Source organism: Solenopsis invicta, chromosome 1, assembly GCF_016802725.1.
Source record: "Solenopsis invicta isolate M01_SB chromosome 1, UNIL_Sinv_3.0, whole genome shotgun sequence".
Lineage (NCBI taxonomy): Eukaryota > Metazoa > Arthropoda > Insecta > Hymenoptera > Formicidae > Solenopsis > Solenopsis invicta.
The window spans coordinates 24,197,564-24,218,411 of NC_052664.1; the positions used below are offsets into that span (position 1 = coordinate 24,197,564).

Sequence of the window (20,848 nt, forward strand, 5' to 3'; positions counted from 1 at the left end):
CATATTGTTATATATATTTATATTTAATAATTCGCAATTGTAAATTTTGACAAATATTAAAAAAATGTTTATGCAGATCTTAATTATGGATCGGCATAATTAAACGTTAACGTACATTAACGTACGTTTTTAATGTATTATTGTATCTTTAGTTTCTGATTGAGCAATGATTAAGAAAGTGATTTCATATTGCAATAATTACAAAAAAATTTTTTAAATGTAAAATAAATTTTTCTAAGTTTATTTAAAAGATGTATGTTTGTAAAAAATATTTAATTTTGCAAATTCGACTCATAATTAGGATTTTCGACTCATAATTGTCCATTACCTTTATCTATTATGTATTTTATGTATTTAAAATTAAATATGTATAAATTTAATAATATCTTACATAAAATGATTTTAAAATTTAAAAAAGGGGGCAAGCGTGCGACATATTTATGTAAACCTTTTTTATAATTATGAATGTTGATGTGCTAACAATTTTCTGTTTTAATGGTAAGATTTGAACCTGAGATTCATCAACTACATATTTTAAATTTTAAATAATTTTCAAAGATTTCTAGAGTTTATCACTACAATAAACTTTTGCTCCACGTTAGAAGTATAAATATGTAGAACATACTCGAAGTAATTTCATTTTTTGCAGTCAATCTATCATATTTTATTAATATAGGTCTAGTTAAATTTTGTTACTTCGAACATTGATGACATTGTGTCTGAAATTTTAGTATTTTGCAAAATTTATTTGCAAGATTTATTTCTCTCTCTTTGTGCGTGAATTATGTTGTGTGTGTATGTTAAAAGATAAAATCATATATAAAATAATATGATTATTACCAATTATGAATATAATTTCAAAGCACAATATTGCTAACAAATGATTTCCATTAAATTTATTTCTTCAATAATAATATTACTTATCGTTTTATTTATAATTTAAATTACTTAATTTGGTTTAATAACTGTTTAATTAAAATTTTTAATTACAAATTTTTTGTGACATCGAAGAGCTTCAAACACGGATGAGTCAACAAATTTAAAGCATTATTAACGGTACTGTGAATTTTATATTTTAATCATTATGAAATCAATTTTTCTCGATAAAAAAGCTATGTTTTGTTTTAACTTGCTCTTTAGTTTTACAGGATCATTGCACCAGTCGTTGAACACTGCAATTACCAATAAATGAAAAAATTATTTAAGAAAAATATTAAAATGATAATGAAAATTGCAAATTAATTGATACCTTTTAGATTTACTTTTCGTGTAGATTTAATTAAAATATCATCTTTGTTTAAAAATGTAATTATATCAAGTTGTTTTCATTGATTCATTAGTTTGTTCAATTCCTGTTCATCGATTGGTGTACACAGTGACCTTATGCCAAAATTTATAAATATCAAACTTAAGGCAATCCGTTGTGATTTGTAGCCCGGAAGCAATAACGAAAACGTCGCGTGCGTTTCTTCTGGGAAAATCATCGAGCGCCGTTATCGCTTTGAAGTAACGCGAATATAACCTCGAGCACTCTAAAGCACTCGCTCAGATCTTCACGAACGTCGAAACATTGCGCTCGTTCGAGTTAAGCATCCCGTGTGCACCGTGGCAAAAGTGACGTTCAACGACGACGACACGACGAAGACGACGACGACAAAGGATACGCGCAATTTTATAAAGCGTCGCGAGTGCTTTTCGTGAAAAAATCGGCGGAACCGGTTACACCCGCTCACCTCACGCTCTCGCGCACACGCGTACACAGCCTACTTTACTGTTTACGCGAGAACACGCGCAGGTGCGTACATACGCGCGCGCATCTTCCGTTGTTTCGTCTCCGATAGCGAACAACGGATCTTTGATTCCTAAGAGCGTAAAAGTACGCAGAGTCGACGCATTTTAGACGCAACTATTATTCGTAGAGAATATTTTTTAGATAGAATTTTATTTATAATCCAGGAATTTCGATATTATGCACATGTGTTTTAATATATATGTGTATTTATGATATTTTTCTGTGCTTTAAACATTAAATTATAAGTAAAATTTTATTTTAAAATCCAGAAATTTCGATGTTATGCACACGTGTTTTAATTATATATCTGCGTTATATTTCTAATTTTTCTTTATGTGCTTAATTTTAAATTATAAATAAAATTTTATCTTAAGATTCGACACAGTTATAGATTGTTCGGAGAATCTTAAAGTAACGTTTTAGAAAATATATTTTAATTGTCAGTTTTAATGTCTTTGTTTGATTTAAAGTGCAGAAAAAATATTCAAGTCTTGCACATTTTCAAATTTATTACAACAAAGTTCAAATATCATTCGAAAATTGCTCTTGATTTTCTTAGGAAAAATAATACATTTGCCATACATCGTTTCATTTATCGAAATTTAGTAATCGAGAAATATGATGATTAAGTGACAAAGACATTTTATAGATAAAGTAAGAATTTTTTCAAATATGATTTTTACAAAAACGAGTATTAATTTTTCAGTAACAATAAATAAAGAAATAAATTACATTTTTATACAATGTATCATTAAAATACTGTTTCTTTAGCTCGTTGATTTAAATAATACATTTGCAATACGTCGTTCCGTTTATCGAAATTTAGTAACCGAAAAATACGACGATTAAGTGACAAAGACACTTTATAGATAGAATAAGAATTTTTTAAAATGATTTTTACAAAAACGAGTATTAATTTTTTAATAACAATAAGTAAAGAAATAAATTACATTTTTATACAATGTATCATTAAAATGCTGCTTTTTTAGCTCATTGATTTAAACCGTGAAAAGATTGCTTCATCATCTTAGGTTAGATCATAAATCTTGTCTTCGTCTTAATATAAATATTGCACATAAGATAAACTTAAAAATGTTTACCTGTAATCAATTCCAAACGTAGATCAATCGAGTTATGAAAGTTGAATTTGTCGGCTTTCCGAGGCGAGTTCATGCGCACGATGTTTAAATTTCGGATCAGGAATCCTCTCGTTATTCGTTTCGTTCGACCCAACTCGGAGCGCAAGTTGCGGGGCGCCGGCGCGCGCGCTACGAGCGTGAGCGCGACGAGCAACGGTGCGGAGGTGGTCGGCCGTCCAGTCGAGCCGCGACAGCCGAGCGGTCTGTACGTTTCGTGTTGTATCGCGCGCTCCGGGATAATCTACAAGTGTCGAGGAGAGAAAGAGACAGAGAGAGAGAGAGAGAGAGAGAGAGAGAGAAAGAGATTTGACCGGGCACACGTGCGCCGTGTTTTCTCTGAGAAACGAGAACGCGTTCGCGGAGAAGGAGCAGTTGCGGCGGCGTCCACCCGCACGTGTTTTTCCTGTGTAAATCGGGAACTATCGTTGCCGGGCGTCCCCTGTATCGAGGGAACGAATAACGTGCGTGCGTGCGTGCCAACGTACGTGCGCATCGATGCACGCGATCACCCCGAACACGTGAGAACGGCGGTCAGTTTACTTCAAAACACTCGTCGCGCGAGACGTTATTTGTTTACGCCACGGAGGGCAGTGGCGCCGCGCCGCGTCTCACCTCTCTCCCTTCCATCGCGCCCCCGCGCTTTCTCTCGGGCGGGAAGTCGAGTTTGCGACGAACGCGCGAGGAGGTAGGACGATGCGTCGCCCAGCTCACACGACGCCACGCCGTCGTCGACGATAATAAACGGGATCTCGCGCTTTGCGCGGTGCAGGAGAGGTGCGTGTTGTGTCGTGTATCGAGTCGCGAAAATCGTCTCCGGTCGCTACGGGGATTGGGAAGCGAGTGCTGCTCCGAGTGCCACCTGTCGCGGTCGGTACCGTACGGTGAGGGGGGGAAAGGTAGACGTTCTCCGTCGATACGTTTAATTTCGGCAAAGGGGCACTTGGTCGGGTCTCATCCCCCGTCGCCGTCGGGTCTCACTCGCACGCGAAATCACGCCCGTCGCGTCGCGTCGCGTGCGTTGCGGGCCCCCCCCCGTCTTCTATAAGTAACAGTACTTCCTCGCGCTCAGTGGAATAAAGCCTCTTTCCGTGGAACGGACCCACCGCGCTCTCCACCTCGCGCGTCCCGTCTCGCTCGCTCCCGCGCGCGAACGCTCGCCGTCCCGTGCTAACGTTCGCGAAGTAGTCTGGCCGGTCGCGGGCACGAGGGAGCCTCCCGTGAAACCAGTCTTCGCGTACGCGTACGCGCCGGACGCTCCTCCACACGTACCGGAGCAGAGGAGGAGGCTGCGGTCGCGGATCGCACGGCGTGGCCAGCCAGGTGCCCCTCCCCTCCGCCGCCCGCCGGACGTACCTGCTCTGCGAGGATTTTCGGAACGATTGACTCGAAGGGACAGAGGATCGCCGACGACAATTTTGCGGATCTCGATCGCGCGAGAGGAAGAAGCCGCACATCACCGCCATATTTGACGCTTTTCGAAACGCCCGCGAAAACGCCTGCGAGGAAGGACGGGGGAACAGGTGTCCGTTTCATTCCCGGTGCCGGGAAGTGTTTCTCCGTGACTCTCTTACCTCGAAGCGCAACGGACAAAGTGAACGTGTGTGCGAGTCTCGTCGAACGTCGCCCGTCGGATCGTAGACGCGTGTGGCGAAGATCGCCGCTTCCGTCGTCGTCGAAAAGCGGGCTAGCGATCCCACACCTGGACAAGCACGATGCTCGCGTCGGCGCGCGACGCTCGCGTCCCGCCGACCGCCCGCGCCGCCTCCGCCGCCACCGCCGCGAGGCGCGCGTTACCCGAACCGAGTGAAGGCGGCCGCGAGTGATGCGCGAGGGCGCGCGCGCGATTCCGTGGTCACACTGTCGTGCCGATTCGCCGCCGTCGCCGCCGCGGCGGCCGTTAGAGCGAGCGAGGAAGTCGACGCGGCGAGGTCGGCGGCCGCTCCGAGAAGGAGTCCGGATTGCCGAAGAGAAGAAGTGACGCGAAACTACCCGGCGGTGGTCGGAAGTCCGGAGTTTCGAGAGCTTTCGAGAGATCGAGCGTGTCGGTTGGCGAATGTGTTCAGAGTGTAAAATTTCGGTTGATGTATTTACGTTTACGTTTACGGATTGCGGGAGGATTGCACGCTGAGAGCAACGAGGGGGTGCGAATGAATCTCCACGAAATCCGAGATTAATCGGCGAGGGAAAGAGAGAGACGGAGGAACATAGAGGAGGACGGGTGGCGAGGCCTTTCGCCCGTGAGTCCCACTGATCTGATTCGCGGCGGCACTCTTTTGCATCTCGCGATACCTCCGGTGAAGGCGTCGATCGTCGGCCAGCTGCCTCCGCTCGAGAAACGAATGGGACGATACGCAAATACCGTTGACCTTCAAGAGCGTTTGAAAAACGTCGCTTGAATCTTCGACTCCATCGCGAGTGTTTGTTTTTGTGCCGGCGAGAGGGCGCGGAGGAGACTCAAGTGCTAAACTCCGGAAACCTCTGCTTCGTTGTTTTGTGAAATTAACAGTGATTTTCGCGCGAGCTGCCAACGCGCGAGGATCTTTGCCGTGTGTCGATTTTCGAGGCGATAACCGTACGATCGTTTCTCTCGTGTGGACCAAGTGCGGTTACGTGTGAAATACGACGCAACACTACTCGCCAGTGTTTTGATTTAGCGGCCGATCACCGAGCTGCCGTGTGTCTGGAACGGTGTGCAACGAATCGACGGCGGCGGCGGCGGCGGTGGCGGCGGCAGGACAGCAGCTGCTGAAGCGAAGAGGAAGCGGTTTGCGCGCAGCTAGGAGAGGGCAGGTACCATTTGGAGCAGGAGATAAAGCGCCCATCGAGATGAAGACCACACAACGAGCTCTTAGGTGAGTCTCTCTCTCTTTCTCTCTCTCTCTTTTTGCTTCTCCCCGTGAAAGTACTAAGAATAGTCCGTTTAGATCGCGTTTACCGTATTCGCGCTGCATGCCTAAACGATAACGTTACGTACCGGCGCGGCGCGGCTGTTCGTAACGAAGGCCCGTTGTTCTGCCGCCATAATGAGCCGCACGTGCCGTTGTAAAATACGGGAGAACCGACACGCGGCTGGATTCCGGCCACTCACGAGTGAACGCGTGCCGATCTTTCATTTAACAAGCCGAGCGATACGTTTTCCTCATTGCTGGAAATCTCTTGAAAGTCTCTTTCAAATCACGATTAAGGTGACCAGATTTCTAAACTGCAACGTGGAGGTTTTTACAGGCTGACTCTGGGTGGAAAAAGTTCTACAAAATTCTACGCCAAAATGCTAGAATTGGAATTTTTTTGTTAATTTTAAAGCATACATTTAAGGAAAAAATAAATATTTTTATGAAAAAGTAAATATTTCTATGAAAAAAATTAATAATTTTTATAAATTTCTATTATTTTTAATAGAACCTTGTAATTTTATTTATAGAAAATTTGTTTGCCAGAATAAGTTACAATTAGAAATATGTAAAATGTTATAGTTTGTTGTAATTTGACGTACTCTTACCGAGAAATTTGTAAAAATCATACAACAAAAATACAAAAATTTAGAAAAGTATTCTAATTTTAACATTTTCATATAAATTTTTGTAGCATTCTTTTAAAATTTGTGTATAATTTTGTACAATTTTTTTCCACCAACTGAATAATTCGAAATAATTCTCGCTGAAGAAACAAACGCGAACGAGAATTGAATATTCTTTTAAATTAAAATTATCGTTTGCAATTTTGAAGTGAAAAAATAGAAATTTAATATTTGCATATAAATTTGATCATATATACCTATCTACACTGAAAGAGAAAAAAATATCTTAAAACAAACAATTTTACTAACAAAGTATAAAAAAGAATTATTTACTCTGTGGGTTTTAATAACTTATTTACACTCAAAGAAAAATTTTTTTCGAGTAAAAACGAAATTTCTTTGAATTAAAGAAATCTACATCATACGATTAAAAAAAGTTTCTTTAAAGAAATTTTTTGATTGTTCCTTTTATTAGAATTAAAGAAATAGTTTGGCTGTGAACGCAATTTTTATTTGAATGAAAGAATATATTTTTGAAAGAACAACTAATTTATATCTTACTTTTTTGTCAGTATTTTCTTTGAATTAATAAATTATTTGTTTAAATTAAACAAATAATTTACTTTAAAAAAAGCTAATAACGTCATTTCTTGAAATCAAATAAATTAATTTTCTTCAAAAATATTTCCACACTTCAACTTAAAAGAATCTAGTTAAAGAAACGATTTTATCAATTTAAACATAACTTTTCTCTGGGTTTTATACTTCAAGTCAAAATTAGTCAATTGAAAAACTTCTTCATCGAAATATTTATTTAAATAAAATGAAGAAATAATATTTAATCAAGTAATTTTTTTCTTATAGTTTTAGAAAGTATCAGACTATTTTTCTATTCAAGATAATTAGATTTTTTTAATCTAAGAAAACAATCAATTAAGTTTAATAGTATGAGCTTATTTGTAAAATCCTTATTCAAATGTAAAAATATAAAATTATATACTTAAGATAATATGTCTATGTACTTGAAAAAAATATTTGTACTTCAACGGAACAAGTAAATGCTTGAACCCAAATATATGGTTTTAAGAAAATGTATATTTTTTTCACTGGAAAAAATTTTTCTCTCATTGCACAAACGATGTTCAGTACACCCGAAGAATATCTGAATATGTACATTTTTCTTAGCAATTAACAATCGCGAATAATTTATCGCGAGGGCAGCGACGCCTCTCTCGTGTTACGTTCTATCAACGTTGGAATTCGCTTTCGATACTTATCACATGACTTGAAGTCTAAATGGAGAAGGCAGCGTTAATAATTAACAAATCCAAGATGATTCACCAATGTTGCATGCCTGCCAATCTCACGTGTGTGCGGATAGGGATAATAACGTACGGCGCGTCAGGAGGATCGTTTTGACAATTATTTATTTTCGTTAAAATAAACTAGCCACGTCGTAGTAATTGGCCGCCAATCAAAATAATTACGCGCTGCTATACAGCTATAACGTTCGCGAAACGATTCGACGCCTATGGGGCTTGCGCGATTACTTTTTGTTACCATATGTAGGACTCGGGACTCGGGACGCTTCCCTCTCTTTTTCTATCTCGTTGCGCAAGTTAATTTAAGCACATTTAAAACGACTGGTCGGTCGCTTCGCGGCTACCACTTTTATATCCTGAACGTTTATTTCGCCGTATATCTCACCGTCGATCATTTCGCTCATTTCTCTGTTACATGGGACGATGATACTATCATAGAGAGATATAAACGTCAACTGTTCATAAGGCAAACGCCAGTGACGATAAAGGATAGTTTAATACCTTAGATGTGCCAACCATAATAATCTTGTATTCTTGCTCGCGAGAAATCGTAATTTTATTGCGAAAAGTAGTGGAGAAAGACGCAGTTAAAACGAAAATTTTGAAATTAATGGCGTGAAACGTCGGAAGGATATATTTATGATCGCTAAGTTATACAGAGTTACACAGATTTTCAAATACTCATAAATTGAATGTTCATATATCGAGATACAGAGAGAACAGCCTCATTTGTTTTCAATAAATATCCGATAAAATATTTTTATTTTGATAAACGTTTGATGTTGACTTGCATTATTCAAACATTATTTTTGCTGAATACAACGAACGTATTAAAAGACCCTCGATGCATGCGAACTCCTGAGAATTAGCATTTTACTTTTGGGAAATCCAGTGTTGTTGCTCATCACATCCTCTTAAATCAATAAAGCCAAATATTACATTTTTATACCTTTCATACCTTTTATAACTTTATGTTTAAATTTACATGTAATGCGAGTTCTTTTGTTCCGTGTGAAATGTTTTAAAATTCTCGATATATTTAACAAAGAATTCAACGATTGAATGCAAAAAACAAGATGGACAATAATAACAAGACTAATCAATCAAATAAATATAAAATTGATATCTCATATTTTAGGAGATATTTAAATAAAATTGGCAACAATTTTTCTCTATTTCAGTAAGAATTAATTTACAAAGAAAACAACAATTTTTGAAAATTATTTTGAATCTATAGAAATTTGAGAAATTTTTTATTAAGTATTTAAAAAATCTTTAGAACTTGTTTTTATTTATAGTTATGCTCAACGGGCTTTTGCAACATTAAATTAAAAAGTTTCTCAATCTTATTGGCTAAAAGTTAATGAGTCAGAATTTGATTTATCGATATCGATATCTTGAAAATAAATCTTGAGCAACTCAGATTATCATTTAGCTGATAGAGACAGATTAATTTTGTTATGAAAGAATTCTTTTAACGAAGTATTGCATTGTAATTGCATTTCAACATTCAGTGACTTGCGATATTGTTATTAATAAACACGTGTAATACCTTATCAAGTATGTTCTAAATACCCAGGGCTATTATTGAACGCCAATGCTATTACTGAATGCTACGTTGATGAAATGTATGTTTGCAGATCAGAGGGATTGAATAAATTTATTGAATTCAAATTACAGTACTAATACTGAAAATAATCTCTCTGTACTTATGAAAACAAATATGATTGACGTAATATACAATACATTTTTTAATATAAGTATCGAAAATTAAACTCGCCGATAATTTTTGAAGATTTTGCCGTTTAATTTTATTCTAATATTTAAAAAAATATTAGAATATAATTAAATAAGTTATTATTGCAATACTTTTTAAACAGATATCTACATTAATTGATACAGATGATTATTTAAACGATATTTATTCGTCTAATATGTTATAAATAACACTTGAAATTTTAATTATTTCTGATAATAACAATCACGTAATAATAAATAAAAAAATTTTATGAACAATAAAATGTAATAAAAATAACTACATATAATAATATTTAATACAGTACAAATTTAGAATATAATTAAAATAGCCTCAAGATTCTATATACATCATTATCAAGAATTATTCAAGTAATATTCGTGTAACTCATTACATTTCAAGTAATATTCATGCAATGCAATGCAACTCATTACATATTCAAGTAATATTCGAGGATATAACCTTTACGATTTAACTCTCGGCGCAAATTTCTTAGATCTCTCTCCGTCACCGATTTGATTCCGGCTCTCGGATGAGATTCGCCAGATACAATTCGGTCGAAAAGTAGCGATCGAGGATTGTCGGAGCGTGAAGCGCGGATACGACACGATACAAACGCTGCTGCGAGTTAGGGGTACATGTATGTACGTATATACGTATGTAAATGTCACGCTTCCCCGCTCCGGCGGCTTTGCATCGAAAATGTCAGGTGGCGGATGACGACGACTCCGACTCTGACTCCGGCTTCGGCTCCGCTTGGTTCGATTGTCCTCGTTTGACTCGCGGCTGCAGCACGCGGAACACCCGCGCGGCAAATTGAAATGCTAATTTGAAAGACGCCACCCCCTCGTCGAAGAAATTCTGTCTATATTTTTTGTATTATTAATATTGGCGCAAGAAGTGCAGAAACAGACTTTTCCAAGCGCGCACCCCCGTTAGACCATGGCACCACCGACCTTACGTGGTACCAATATCGTAAAAGCCTCATAGTTCGTATCACCCCGAAAATCTGTATATCTAACGAGTCCACTCGTTGCTATTGTTTTCTTCGTTACGTTCATGTAACGCTCCGTTTCCTCGCAGCTGGTGCTCTGAGCTTTTACATAAATGAATCGGTTATTTGAGAAAATCTCCATGCCCACAGTTTGATATTTTTTATAGAGATTTCTGTTATATTTTTTTTTAATGTATTGTTCTAGATAGAAATCACATATATATTTTCGTAACGTTTGTAAATTTTAAGGGCATAGGAAAACAAATACGAAAAGTTAGCGTGTTTCTATTGTATCCAGTACCGTTTTGGTAGAATTATTTTATTGAGCATGTAGTGTTATTTATACAATTGATTGAAAGATAATACGTTATTTATATTTTCATGTTTGATATACAGAATATGCCAACTCTATACATAGCTCTTTTAAAATATACGTGTGTTTCCGAATTATTTTGATAATCCTATTATTTAAACAAAGAACGACTGCATTCCTCTTTGGATTTCTCTTTCTAGAAAAATCATTTTTTATAATTTTTTTCTTGATTTGATATAAATACGTCAGCGGTGCTAAGGGATTTACAACGATTAAGCGAACAATAATCGTGATCTCTTCTAAATTGGAAAGCGATATTTTAACGACCGGTTCAAAACCAAGATCGATTCATTATCGAGAATTAGAAAGCTAGAAAAATGTTGAGTAAGAATGACAAGCGTCGTAACGATCAATCAGGAGAGCTGAAAAAGTGTCCTCGTAAAAAAAAAAAAAAAACGACGAATCTTAATCGCGAAGAAGCCCCGACGGTTTCTATTTCCACTCGTGCACGGCAGAATCTCTTTTCGCGGAAACTTTCCATTGCAATTGTATTGTAGTTCATTCCCCGAGGCAATAAAGTTAATATCGGGAAACGCGTCATCGTTTCCGTGTTCAACGTTTTTCGTGAAAAGTGCGTCCTTATCGTACTTTAACAAAGCACATTGATATTAATAAATTGAATCCTATATAGTTCCATGCTCCATTACGTTTAATAAGTTATTATTAATATGACATAAATTATTATATTCATAGAAATTTTGAGCGATTTTTCTGAGATATTGGTGCTCAGTACATAGCCGCTAACCCTCTTCTAAAAGCAAAAACTTGAAGATGACGTTGTTTTAGAGCTCATCTTGTGTTGATAGTTGTTTTTTCATACAAAGCATAGGACTCTTTGACATTATCATACGCAAATCAATGCGTTTATGCTTTATTTTACGATAGGAGGAAAATTCTACGCTTTTATACGCTACGTTCCACGAACGTTTTCTCGAGCATTCGTGAAATGAGAGACGTGCCATTTTGTTTGTTTAAAAGTATTTGCTATATACATTTGGTGTATAATATCAAATGTATAGCATATTTGATGCCACTTTAATATAAAGCAATAATGATATATTTAGTGACGCAGTTGCAAGTTGCCTGAATTGAATATGCCAATGCTAATGCGTTATAACAATTAATCAAATAAATTTATCAATTTACTTATTAACAATAATATGATTGTATATGCAATATGTGGGTAATATTAATGCGAAGTAAAATATATAACTGATCGTTATTAAATTAATATTGATTTTGTCTATTATAATTATCGGCAGACACGGGAGACTTGCGAAAATAGAATACATGCAGTGCATGATAATGTTAATTAACATTAGAATTGACATTTATTCAAGTAACTTATTTTCTAAACGCAGTACATGCTGCGTTATCTTTCTCTAAATAAGGTTACATAAAAATATTCGTTCATATTATTTATACAATATTATATATGTTTTTGTACAATATTATGTAATCCTTTCTGAAGCTAAATTATAGAATTTAACGTAAGTTAAGTTTTATTAAAGAGAGAAATCTATATAATTAAAATAAAAAATTGATTTATATTGTAATAAATTTTTAATTTGAAATCATCTCTGATTTTACGTCGGAAATTAAATTGCTAATCTGATAGCTTGCGTTATTTGAATAAAAATTAATTTACGATCAGACGTCATTTCTCGGCTGCAGAGTTTTTATTTCTCGCGCTTCGCATAGGATTGTGTTAATAGTTTTCTCCTGACACGATGCGTCTAACGAAGAGGAGACGATAACACCCAATTAAGTTGGGTCGTCCCTAATTAACGCGGGAATCGGCAGGCTATTGTGGGGTCGATTGCGAGATATAATTGCTACGGCGGCAACTTTCTTTTCTCATTTTGAGAAAATGAAGAATGGTAGAAGTCGCGACGACAGCTTCTTCGCTTCTGTCTTTCGCGCTCGTCTGCACACCGACGAAAGATATAATTAAGGCGTTTCAATTAAGATCAGTCGGCCATTGTGCCTCCGCAGAGATCGAGAAAGATTTTCCATTGAGTTTCAGGACCTGAGAAAATGCTATATAATTAATCACAAAAAGCTGATTCTAATCACTGATATATTCGTTATCGGGTTTACATAAGGGATTGCGTTCCATTTTCTCTTTGTCACGTTTATCTTTTGAGCTTTTGCTATTTATTTTTGTCGTTCTATTTGTTTTAAGAAGAAACTCGGACGCGGCTAATAATTAAGATGTAGTTAGTGATAACAAAATGTGACTAGTAATGATAAAATTAATTTGGAAATTTTGCGATAGTCTCTGTTGATACGAGCAATTTATTTACTTATGTAGTTGAATATTAATTTTCGAAGTAATTCAATTTTTATTTTTTTAATGTTTAATGTTTTTAGTATCACTTAAATTAAAAATTACTTTTAAAGTTAATAATTTTGCAATATTATCTGTTTTGGAGTATTCTCTTGCCCTTTCCCTTATATAATTTTCAGATAAGGTAGGTTAATTACGGAATCAAATTTATTGATGCAATTTAATACCAGAGTTTATAAATTCATTTCTATATTGACGCCAAGACTATGTTCATTTTATTAGTTGAGATAACAAAATGAAATAGTAGTAAATTCTTTATTCATGGTCACTTTAATGATCATTGGTAATTTAATTACTTCGAAACTACGACTGCTACGGTCGTGAGAATTATATATGTAATAGTATGATATCATCATTAGGTCAGGTCATTTAGTAGTGTGTACAATGCAGAAATCCATGAAGCGAAACTTTGTTAAATTAGTGGATGGTAAATGGCATAAATTGAAGATATCTGTTTGAATTTCTGCAAATGATCGCAGATTACGCGTTCTGATTTATACCTACAATCAGATTAATAACTGTTTGTAGTGTTATATAACTACGCGTACAGTGTCATGCAACAAAATTAATTAACAGATATATGTGGCAAATTTTGGAATTCTCTGCTTTTCCTTTTCTATTCAAAACTTGGTTTTTGCAATTGATCATTATTTAAACAAATTTATATATAATAATAATAAGTATAAAATCTCAGCTTGCATTTCGATAAAAGTGAATTAAATTTAGATAAATAATATAAATTTAAAAACATAACAATATTCTTTTATTTAATTGCGTTTGCAAAAAGATCTTACTATTAACATCTCTTACTTAGGAAGTGTTTACAATAAAAAGAAGACTTTTTCAAATTAGAGTGAGAGGGAAAGGAAGAAAAAATCTATTATATATATATATATATATATAAATAGAATTTTAGAGTTGCACTTATACCGAAACAATGAACAAATTTACGCGGTAATAAACTTTTATCAAGCTTAGCAAATAATATTGGTAATAATAGCAATTACATTAACATATAAAATTGTAACAAATAATTTATCGAAACGCCTTTATCCAGCTCTTATAGGTTCGTAATTTTTTTTATTGCGCGCATAAAGAGACGTTATCTTAGGGAACAACGAATGGTATCGACTGTACGTACGAAGTCCATGTACAAAAAAAAAGAAAAAAAAAAGAAAAAGAAATACCATTGTTTATCGAACCGGACTTAGTATCGAGCTCGACGATATCAGCAGAACGCAGGATAGGTACGTTGGAACACGTGTGCACGTGCGTGCACCCGCGATAACATTGTTTTCACACCACATTTAAAATCGTATAGGTTTTAACGTTTCGTCCGTGGACGAATTAGTACCTGAGTCACGGATGACTCACGTACCTTCCGACCGGGTACCTGTTGGCAGAAGAATCACGTACGGCGAGTTTCGTGTTTGCACGAAATCTACGGCGATACCGCGGAACGTTTAACACGATCGTGTCGCTATACAAGCTCCTTCGCCTCCGTTTATCTTCCTCGTGCACGTCGCGCCAACGGTAATGGGAGTTTCATTGCTACACGGCGAATTTTGTCTAGGCTAACCCAAACGGTCGGAGAACAAAAGAAGCTCGTTATTTGAAGTTTAGATGTTTTATTGCGATCCTTTTTCTTTCCTGCCTCGCGCGCACGCACGTAACTTTTGCCCCGTCGACGATACGAACAAATATTTCCTTCCTTTTCGGGTTTAAAGTTTAAAAAGAAAAAAATGAAGATAGTCATAATCGAATTCCTAAATTACTCTTATTACACATCTTTTTTGCCTATTAAATAATAGAATAAATTCAAAATTGGTTATTAATAAATATATTGAAATATTTGAATTTTTATTAACTTCAATTTTCTTCGCCTTTATAAACATTTTCAAAGTGAGAAAAGTATAGATAATTATGTTAGTTTATATCGATATAAATTTCTACATGTGAAAATTGCATTGTGTAAATTTAATTTAAAATAAATTTAAGTTTGAAATATTTGTTATAAAAAATAATATAATGTATTATAAATATTTATTTATTTATTTGATCGTGTTTTGAACAGAGTATCAATAAAGATTTTTATACAATTTGATATTGAACGGATTATAAACTGTTGAGGATTTACTTCTTGGAAATTCGTCGCAGATCCGTAGAGATGGAGACGTTTCTTTATTTTTCCCAAGAGCAGTGATGAATAATGAACGATACGACGAGATTCGATGTTAGGTCGAGTAAAATACTAGAGACAAGCGACAGCGCGCAAATAAAATAGTAAAGAAGAGTCGAGAATGGCTTTAAAAAATTTAAAGAATTCGATTCGTTAAATATTTTCCGCTCACATTATTCTGAGTAAGAACAAAAACTTTAAAAAACATATATATATAATTTTTCTGTAACTTTAATGTCTATATAAATAAAGATTTATTCTGAGGCGTAAAATCTGATTTGTTAAGTGGATTGCAATTGGAAAATTCCAATTTTTAATTTAATAAATTTTGGTACACTTTAACTGAACATATCTGACTAAAACAATTTATATTTCTCTCGTGATTTCATATGTATTCATGTTTGAATAATTATATAATTAGAGAATTCTGTATTTCCTCCAGATTTTTTGAAAATGAGCTTTATCAATGTAAATTATTAATTTATGCATTTTACGGTATAACATTTAATTAAATATTAGAAGCTGTAACAGTAATTTCCTGAAGAGTGAACTCGCATATTAATAATATATCCGGGTACGCATAACTCGATCTTGTCGATCGTTCCACGCTGCAATGCCATACAACAATCGATCACTCGCTAGTTCCGGATCGCCTTGTACGCTCCATAATTCCATGCATACAACAATATATATACATGAATGAGATACATTTGCCTCGTGATTCGGAATAAAACAACGCAGAATACACAATTATGTATTGCGAAACGACACGGAGTAATTTTTTATATCAAATTTTTTACTGTTCGTGCTTTTATTGTTCGTGCTTTTATTGAATATAAACAAATATGTGAGCGTAATGTAAAAAAAATAAGGTAACTCGGGATTAATTATTTTAAGATTCCGCAAAATCCTGTTTCGATCTAAGGATATTACCAAAAACATCCGCTTTTATAGGTCAAGGAAAGTCTACGATTCTTACGTTATCTCGCAAGTATATCGCATTCAAGCGAAATATGACTCGTAACTCATAAGCGCAAGCGGATCTTAGGAGTTTAAAGGGAATCGAAAGATGCTATATATACAAGTGGGAATATGGCGACGGCGATATGTACACGCGGGTCTATCGGCGATTCGATTGCCGGATCAGCCTTGACACACTCGCATAGCCGCGTGACAATAAAACGTTACGTGGTTGACCGGTGCTGTGATCGTTCGCGGGTGATCGTGCGGCGGTTTAACGCTCTTAACAAATCCAAAGATTTCAATGTTGCGCAGAAACAAAATTATTATGAAATCAACAATTCATTGTTTCATATATAAGCAAGGATATAAAATCTTCTTGGAAGAATTTGTAATCTTAAACAGACATAATTTGCTTACATGAAGAGAATTTTTCTGCTTCGTGTAAGCAAATTATGCCTGTTTAAAATTATAAATTCTTCCAAGAAGATTTTTTGTTTTTGCTTATATATGAAACAATAAATTGTTGATTTGATACTAAATTTTTTCTGTGCGTCTTTGACGTTGGGACGCTGTATCAAAATTGTGGAATTTTGATCAGTTCAACTATTTGGAAAAATTTTGATCAAATTTGAGAGAAACCTAGAATTGTTATAAATATTTTATCATAGTAAAACTAATTTCTTCAAAATTAACAAATTTAATAAGATGCAGGATTTTTTCTGGCATAAATAAAATTTTGAAGATTAACAAATAAAAAAATATAAGATTTATAAAATAGATAGATTCCGTAATTTAATACGAAGAACTTTGAAAAAAGACGATATTCTGTTGGCTCATATCTGCGATATACATCGCTGAGAATCTACAGTACACACAACGTATATTATAGGTTTTAAGTACTGGCAGTGTATATCGACCCATTTATGATTCACTCGGAGTAATTAGATTGATGATGTAGAGCACTTACAGTTATATAATTCTATTTACTTTAATCATAAAAAATTCAAAATCCATCGACAGCAGTTTACGTATATTTTCAAAGATCCGCAACTTCGTTCCTTTTTCATGGGAGAACTGAAAAAAAAAAATAATAAAAAAGATCGTATGTATATACTTCCATTACGCTGATACTCCCGTCGCTCGGAATCCAATTCAGCGAACCGTAACGACGTATCTGACTTTGATCGTTCAAACACGTGACGTTGCGATCCGCGCAACACCTTACATCGCGCTACATTATTGCTTCGGGCTTGCATAGGCGGGATGTACATGCGAGTGAAGAGTAACTCTATGCCGAATTGTCGAGTTAAAGAAATGGGCCGTGGCTATTCTCGCGCAATGCACACAACACGAGCGAGATGCGAAATTATGTACAACGATGCGGTATTATGTACAGTGATCCGAAAATAACCGATGTTTGAAATTTCATAATCCCTTAACGGGAGTGTCGATCAATATTGCAGTGCAGCCACGACGTTCCCGTTCTTCGTAGAAAGAAGTTTAATACTTTGTGTGTTTGATACCTCCATGAATTTAGGATGTACACCTTTTTACATATTTATAACATGTAAAACCGGTCGCTCTCTCTTGAATAAAGGGAACGCACATTTTAAAAATAGCTCTATATCGCATTGCTTTATCTTACAAAGCGAGGTGCAGGGTGCCAGTTGCATAGAAATTGCAGCGCCTTATGCTCCCCGCGGCTCGAGGATGCGCTCGCTTGCGTCATATCGGACGAATTCTTAATCGCTCCGAGTCGCACGAGTTTTTCGCGAGGTACTCTCTCTACCCGCGAAGCGTGCGGAATGCGAGACCGCGAGTTTTATGCCTTCCGTTGGCGAGGAGACGCGGGGCTTCCCATAATCTGCATATCGGGTGTCTATCCGGCACGTGCGAAAAAGTTGAGACGATGGTCGCGCGCACGCTCGCGACTTTGCACACACATACACCCCCACACACACACACTCTCTCTCTCTCTCTCTCTCTCTCTCTCTCTCACTTTATTCCGAACAAGAATCGCGTAGGTACGTGCCGGAAACTACGTATATCCGCAGTCACGACTCTGGCGGCGATCCACGAATCGATACGAACGCCCGTAATGTTATACACACAGGATGTGCCTGAAAGTGTGGGGAGTCACATACTGTAGTAGAACTTTATATCTGAAATAATTCTCAGTTGACATACTCTCTGAGTTGACTCGATGTTTCAACTCTTACGCTATATTTAAAGCTCTCTATTGGAATAATTTATTTTACGTATTTTCCTATTAAAAGGAAAGTGCGTGTGCGGCTTAATTTCAGACTATTATTTTTTCAGTTGATATAATATTACGTACTCGTGTTTGTATTTATTTATTTGTATATATTTAGCACGAGAAGCTTTAAATTTATTTATTTATTAAACGGTTTATTGAATGGCTTTATTAACTATTATTTTGAATTTATAAAATAAACGCTAAAGAAAAAAATTAAGTCGCATATAATAAACAACGTTTTAATCTACTTATGTAATCTGTAAACGCAAATCCATTCGTACAAAAAAGATAAATGTCAAAGTATTAAATTGAAAAAGGGTAACGTAAAAATATATTATTAACCCATTCGCACTGAAAATGATAATTTCGTGTCACCACTGTATGAAAAAATTTTTTTTGTTACTTTTTTAAAGTTGTTTTGCCGAATCCAATTATCAATGTCAGAAATTTAAAATTTGAAATAATGGATCGAAAATAGCGGATTGAAGTAAAAAAATAAAAAAATAAAATCTTACAAATATAAAAATAAAAACATGTAGGCGAAACTCATTGTCGTTTTGTAATTCTGAATTTAACGAAGAACGAAGATTTAACGTGGGATTTATAAACGATTGCTCTGTATTGATATAATATTTTTGATAAAGTTTAAATGAATTATATTATTTTCAAATAATTCTTTTCAGCAAATTTCCATTTAAAACAAAATTTCGGTATATTTTGATTCAACGTCTTCAACAACTGTGAAGTATTTATTTTTATAAAAATCCGATTATTTTTCCAAATTTTTATCCGCTATATTGAATCTATCATTTTTTAAAGTTTGAAATTCTGATATTATATTTAGATTCAAAACTGTAGAGTACCAAGTTTCATACAAATCACAAAAGGGTAAATTGGTTTTTTTAGATGTACATATGCTACATTACACATAGTTGGTGGCACATATTTTTTCTCTGCACATATGCTACGTACACTTTAAAGGAATTAAGACAAACATTATTAATCATAACAAGGATTTCTCGCTCGTGTTATATATCACGAAATAATTGAGGTCACGTACGAGCAAATATTATTAATCATATTAGTCAGGATTGAAGATTTAATAAATATTTCATGTGACTATATTTACAATTATTTGTAATTGTAACTTTAAACATATATTTGTAGATAATATAATTTTATCTTGAATCTTTATAGTTCCAGTGAAATCTTCAGTTCCGGTTTTACGTTTACGTGAAAGAAATGCTTACATGTGCTACATTTTATTGTTAATTATACTACTGCTCGCGTGTTGCTGGTTGCTTTTGAATGTACTAGCTATCATACGGTCTACCAGTTAAATTCCATGCATTAATAATAAACATGAGAGAGAGAGAGAGAGAGAGAGAGAGAGAGAGAGACGAAAAGCTAACATTCCATGATTAACTAATGCTTTACCTTTCGCATTCAGCAACCAAAATACGTAACCATTAGCGTGTACCTCGATTAATTTTATATTTACTAGACAGGAATTTATATTTACTAGACAGTGATTTTAAAGTTTAAGTTAGATTAAATTTCATACAGATTTCTATTAATGAAATAAAATACAATCTTCGGAAAAAGGAGCTCTCTTACAGAGATATTTTTCTGAGTATACCGTAACCCGAGTGCTTACAGTGTATCGCCAACACGCATTTCTTTCATGCAATTCGTCGCACGCAACGCACAATGCAACGCTGCGATCGCGTGTCGTTTCGCGTACCGATTTTATTTCCGCTTAAACGAGATATTGCGGTGAATTTTGCGCGGCAGTGCAAATCGCGGCGTGCGATCGTCTCTCACCGATCCCGTCGAAACGTATTCTTATTCCCCGTGGGAGACAGCCCGGGAACGAAACAAAACGAGACCTCGCCGGGTTTCTTCATCGGAGAGAGGCTCCGATGCGTGTGTGCACCGTTGCGAGACAGAAACCCGAAACCGCCGATCGATCCGCCGCTCGTCCCGATGCCTTGTTTAGAGTTTCCAGCGCAGCAGTAATTACGGATCGCGAAACCGGGCGAGAAATGGCTTCTTTCTCGAGCCACATCGAACTCTTGTTTGAAGCTGACCAGGGCCGTACGGTAGGAATCACTGTCCTGAAAAATTTGAGCGACCTGCAGACAAAAAACTGACATTTTAATAATGGTATTAACGTGGTATTAATAAAATTGACCACGAGAAAACT

At 35.8% G+C, this 20,848-nt stretch overlaps 1 protein-coding gene across 1 annotated transcript in view; it reads left to right on the top strand.

Moving 5' to 3' along the window:
* The first annotated feature begins 3,116 nt into the window (after nucleotides 1-3,116).
* Nucleotides 3,117-20,848, top strand: part of LOC105202090 — a 152,938-nt gene continuing 135,206 nt past the window's right edge. The window contains exon 1 of the mRNA XM_011170476.3: nucleotides 3,117-5,783. Coding sequence (XP_011168778.1) covers nucleotides 5,758-5,783 — 26 coding nt within the window. The 5' untranslated portion in view covers nucleotides 3,117-5,757. The remainder of the gene's footprint in view (nucleotides 5,784-20,848) is intronic.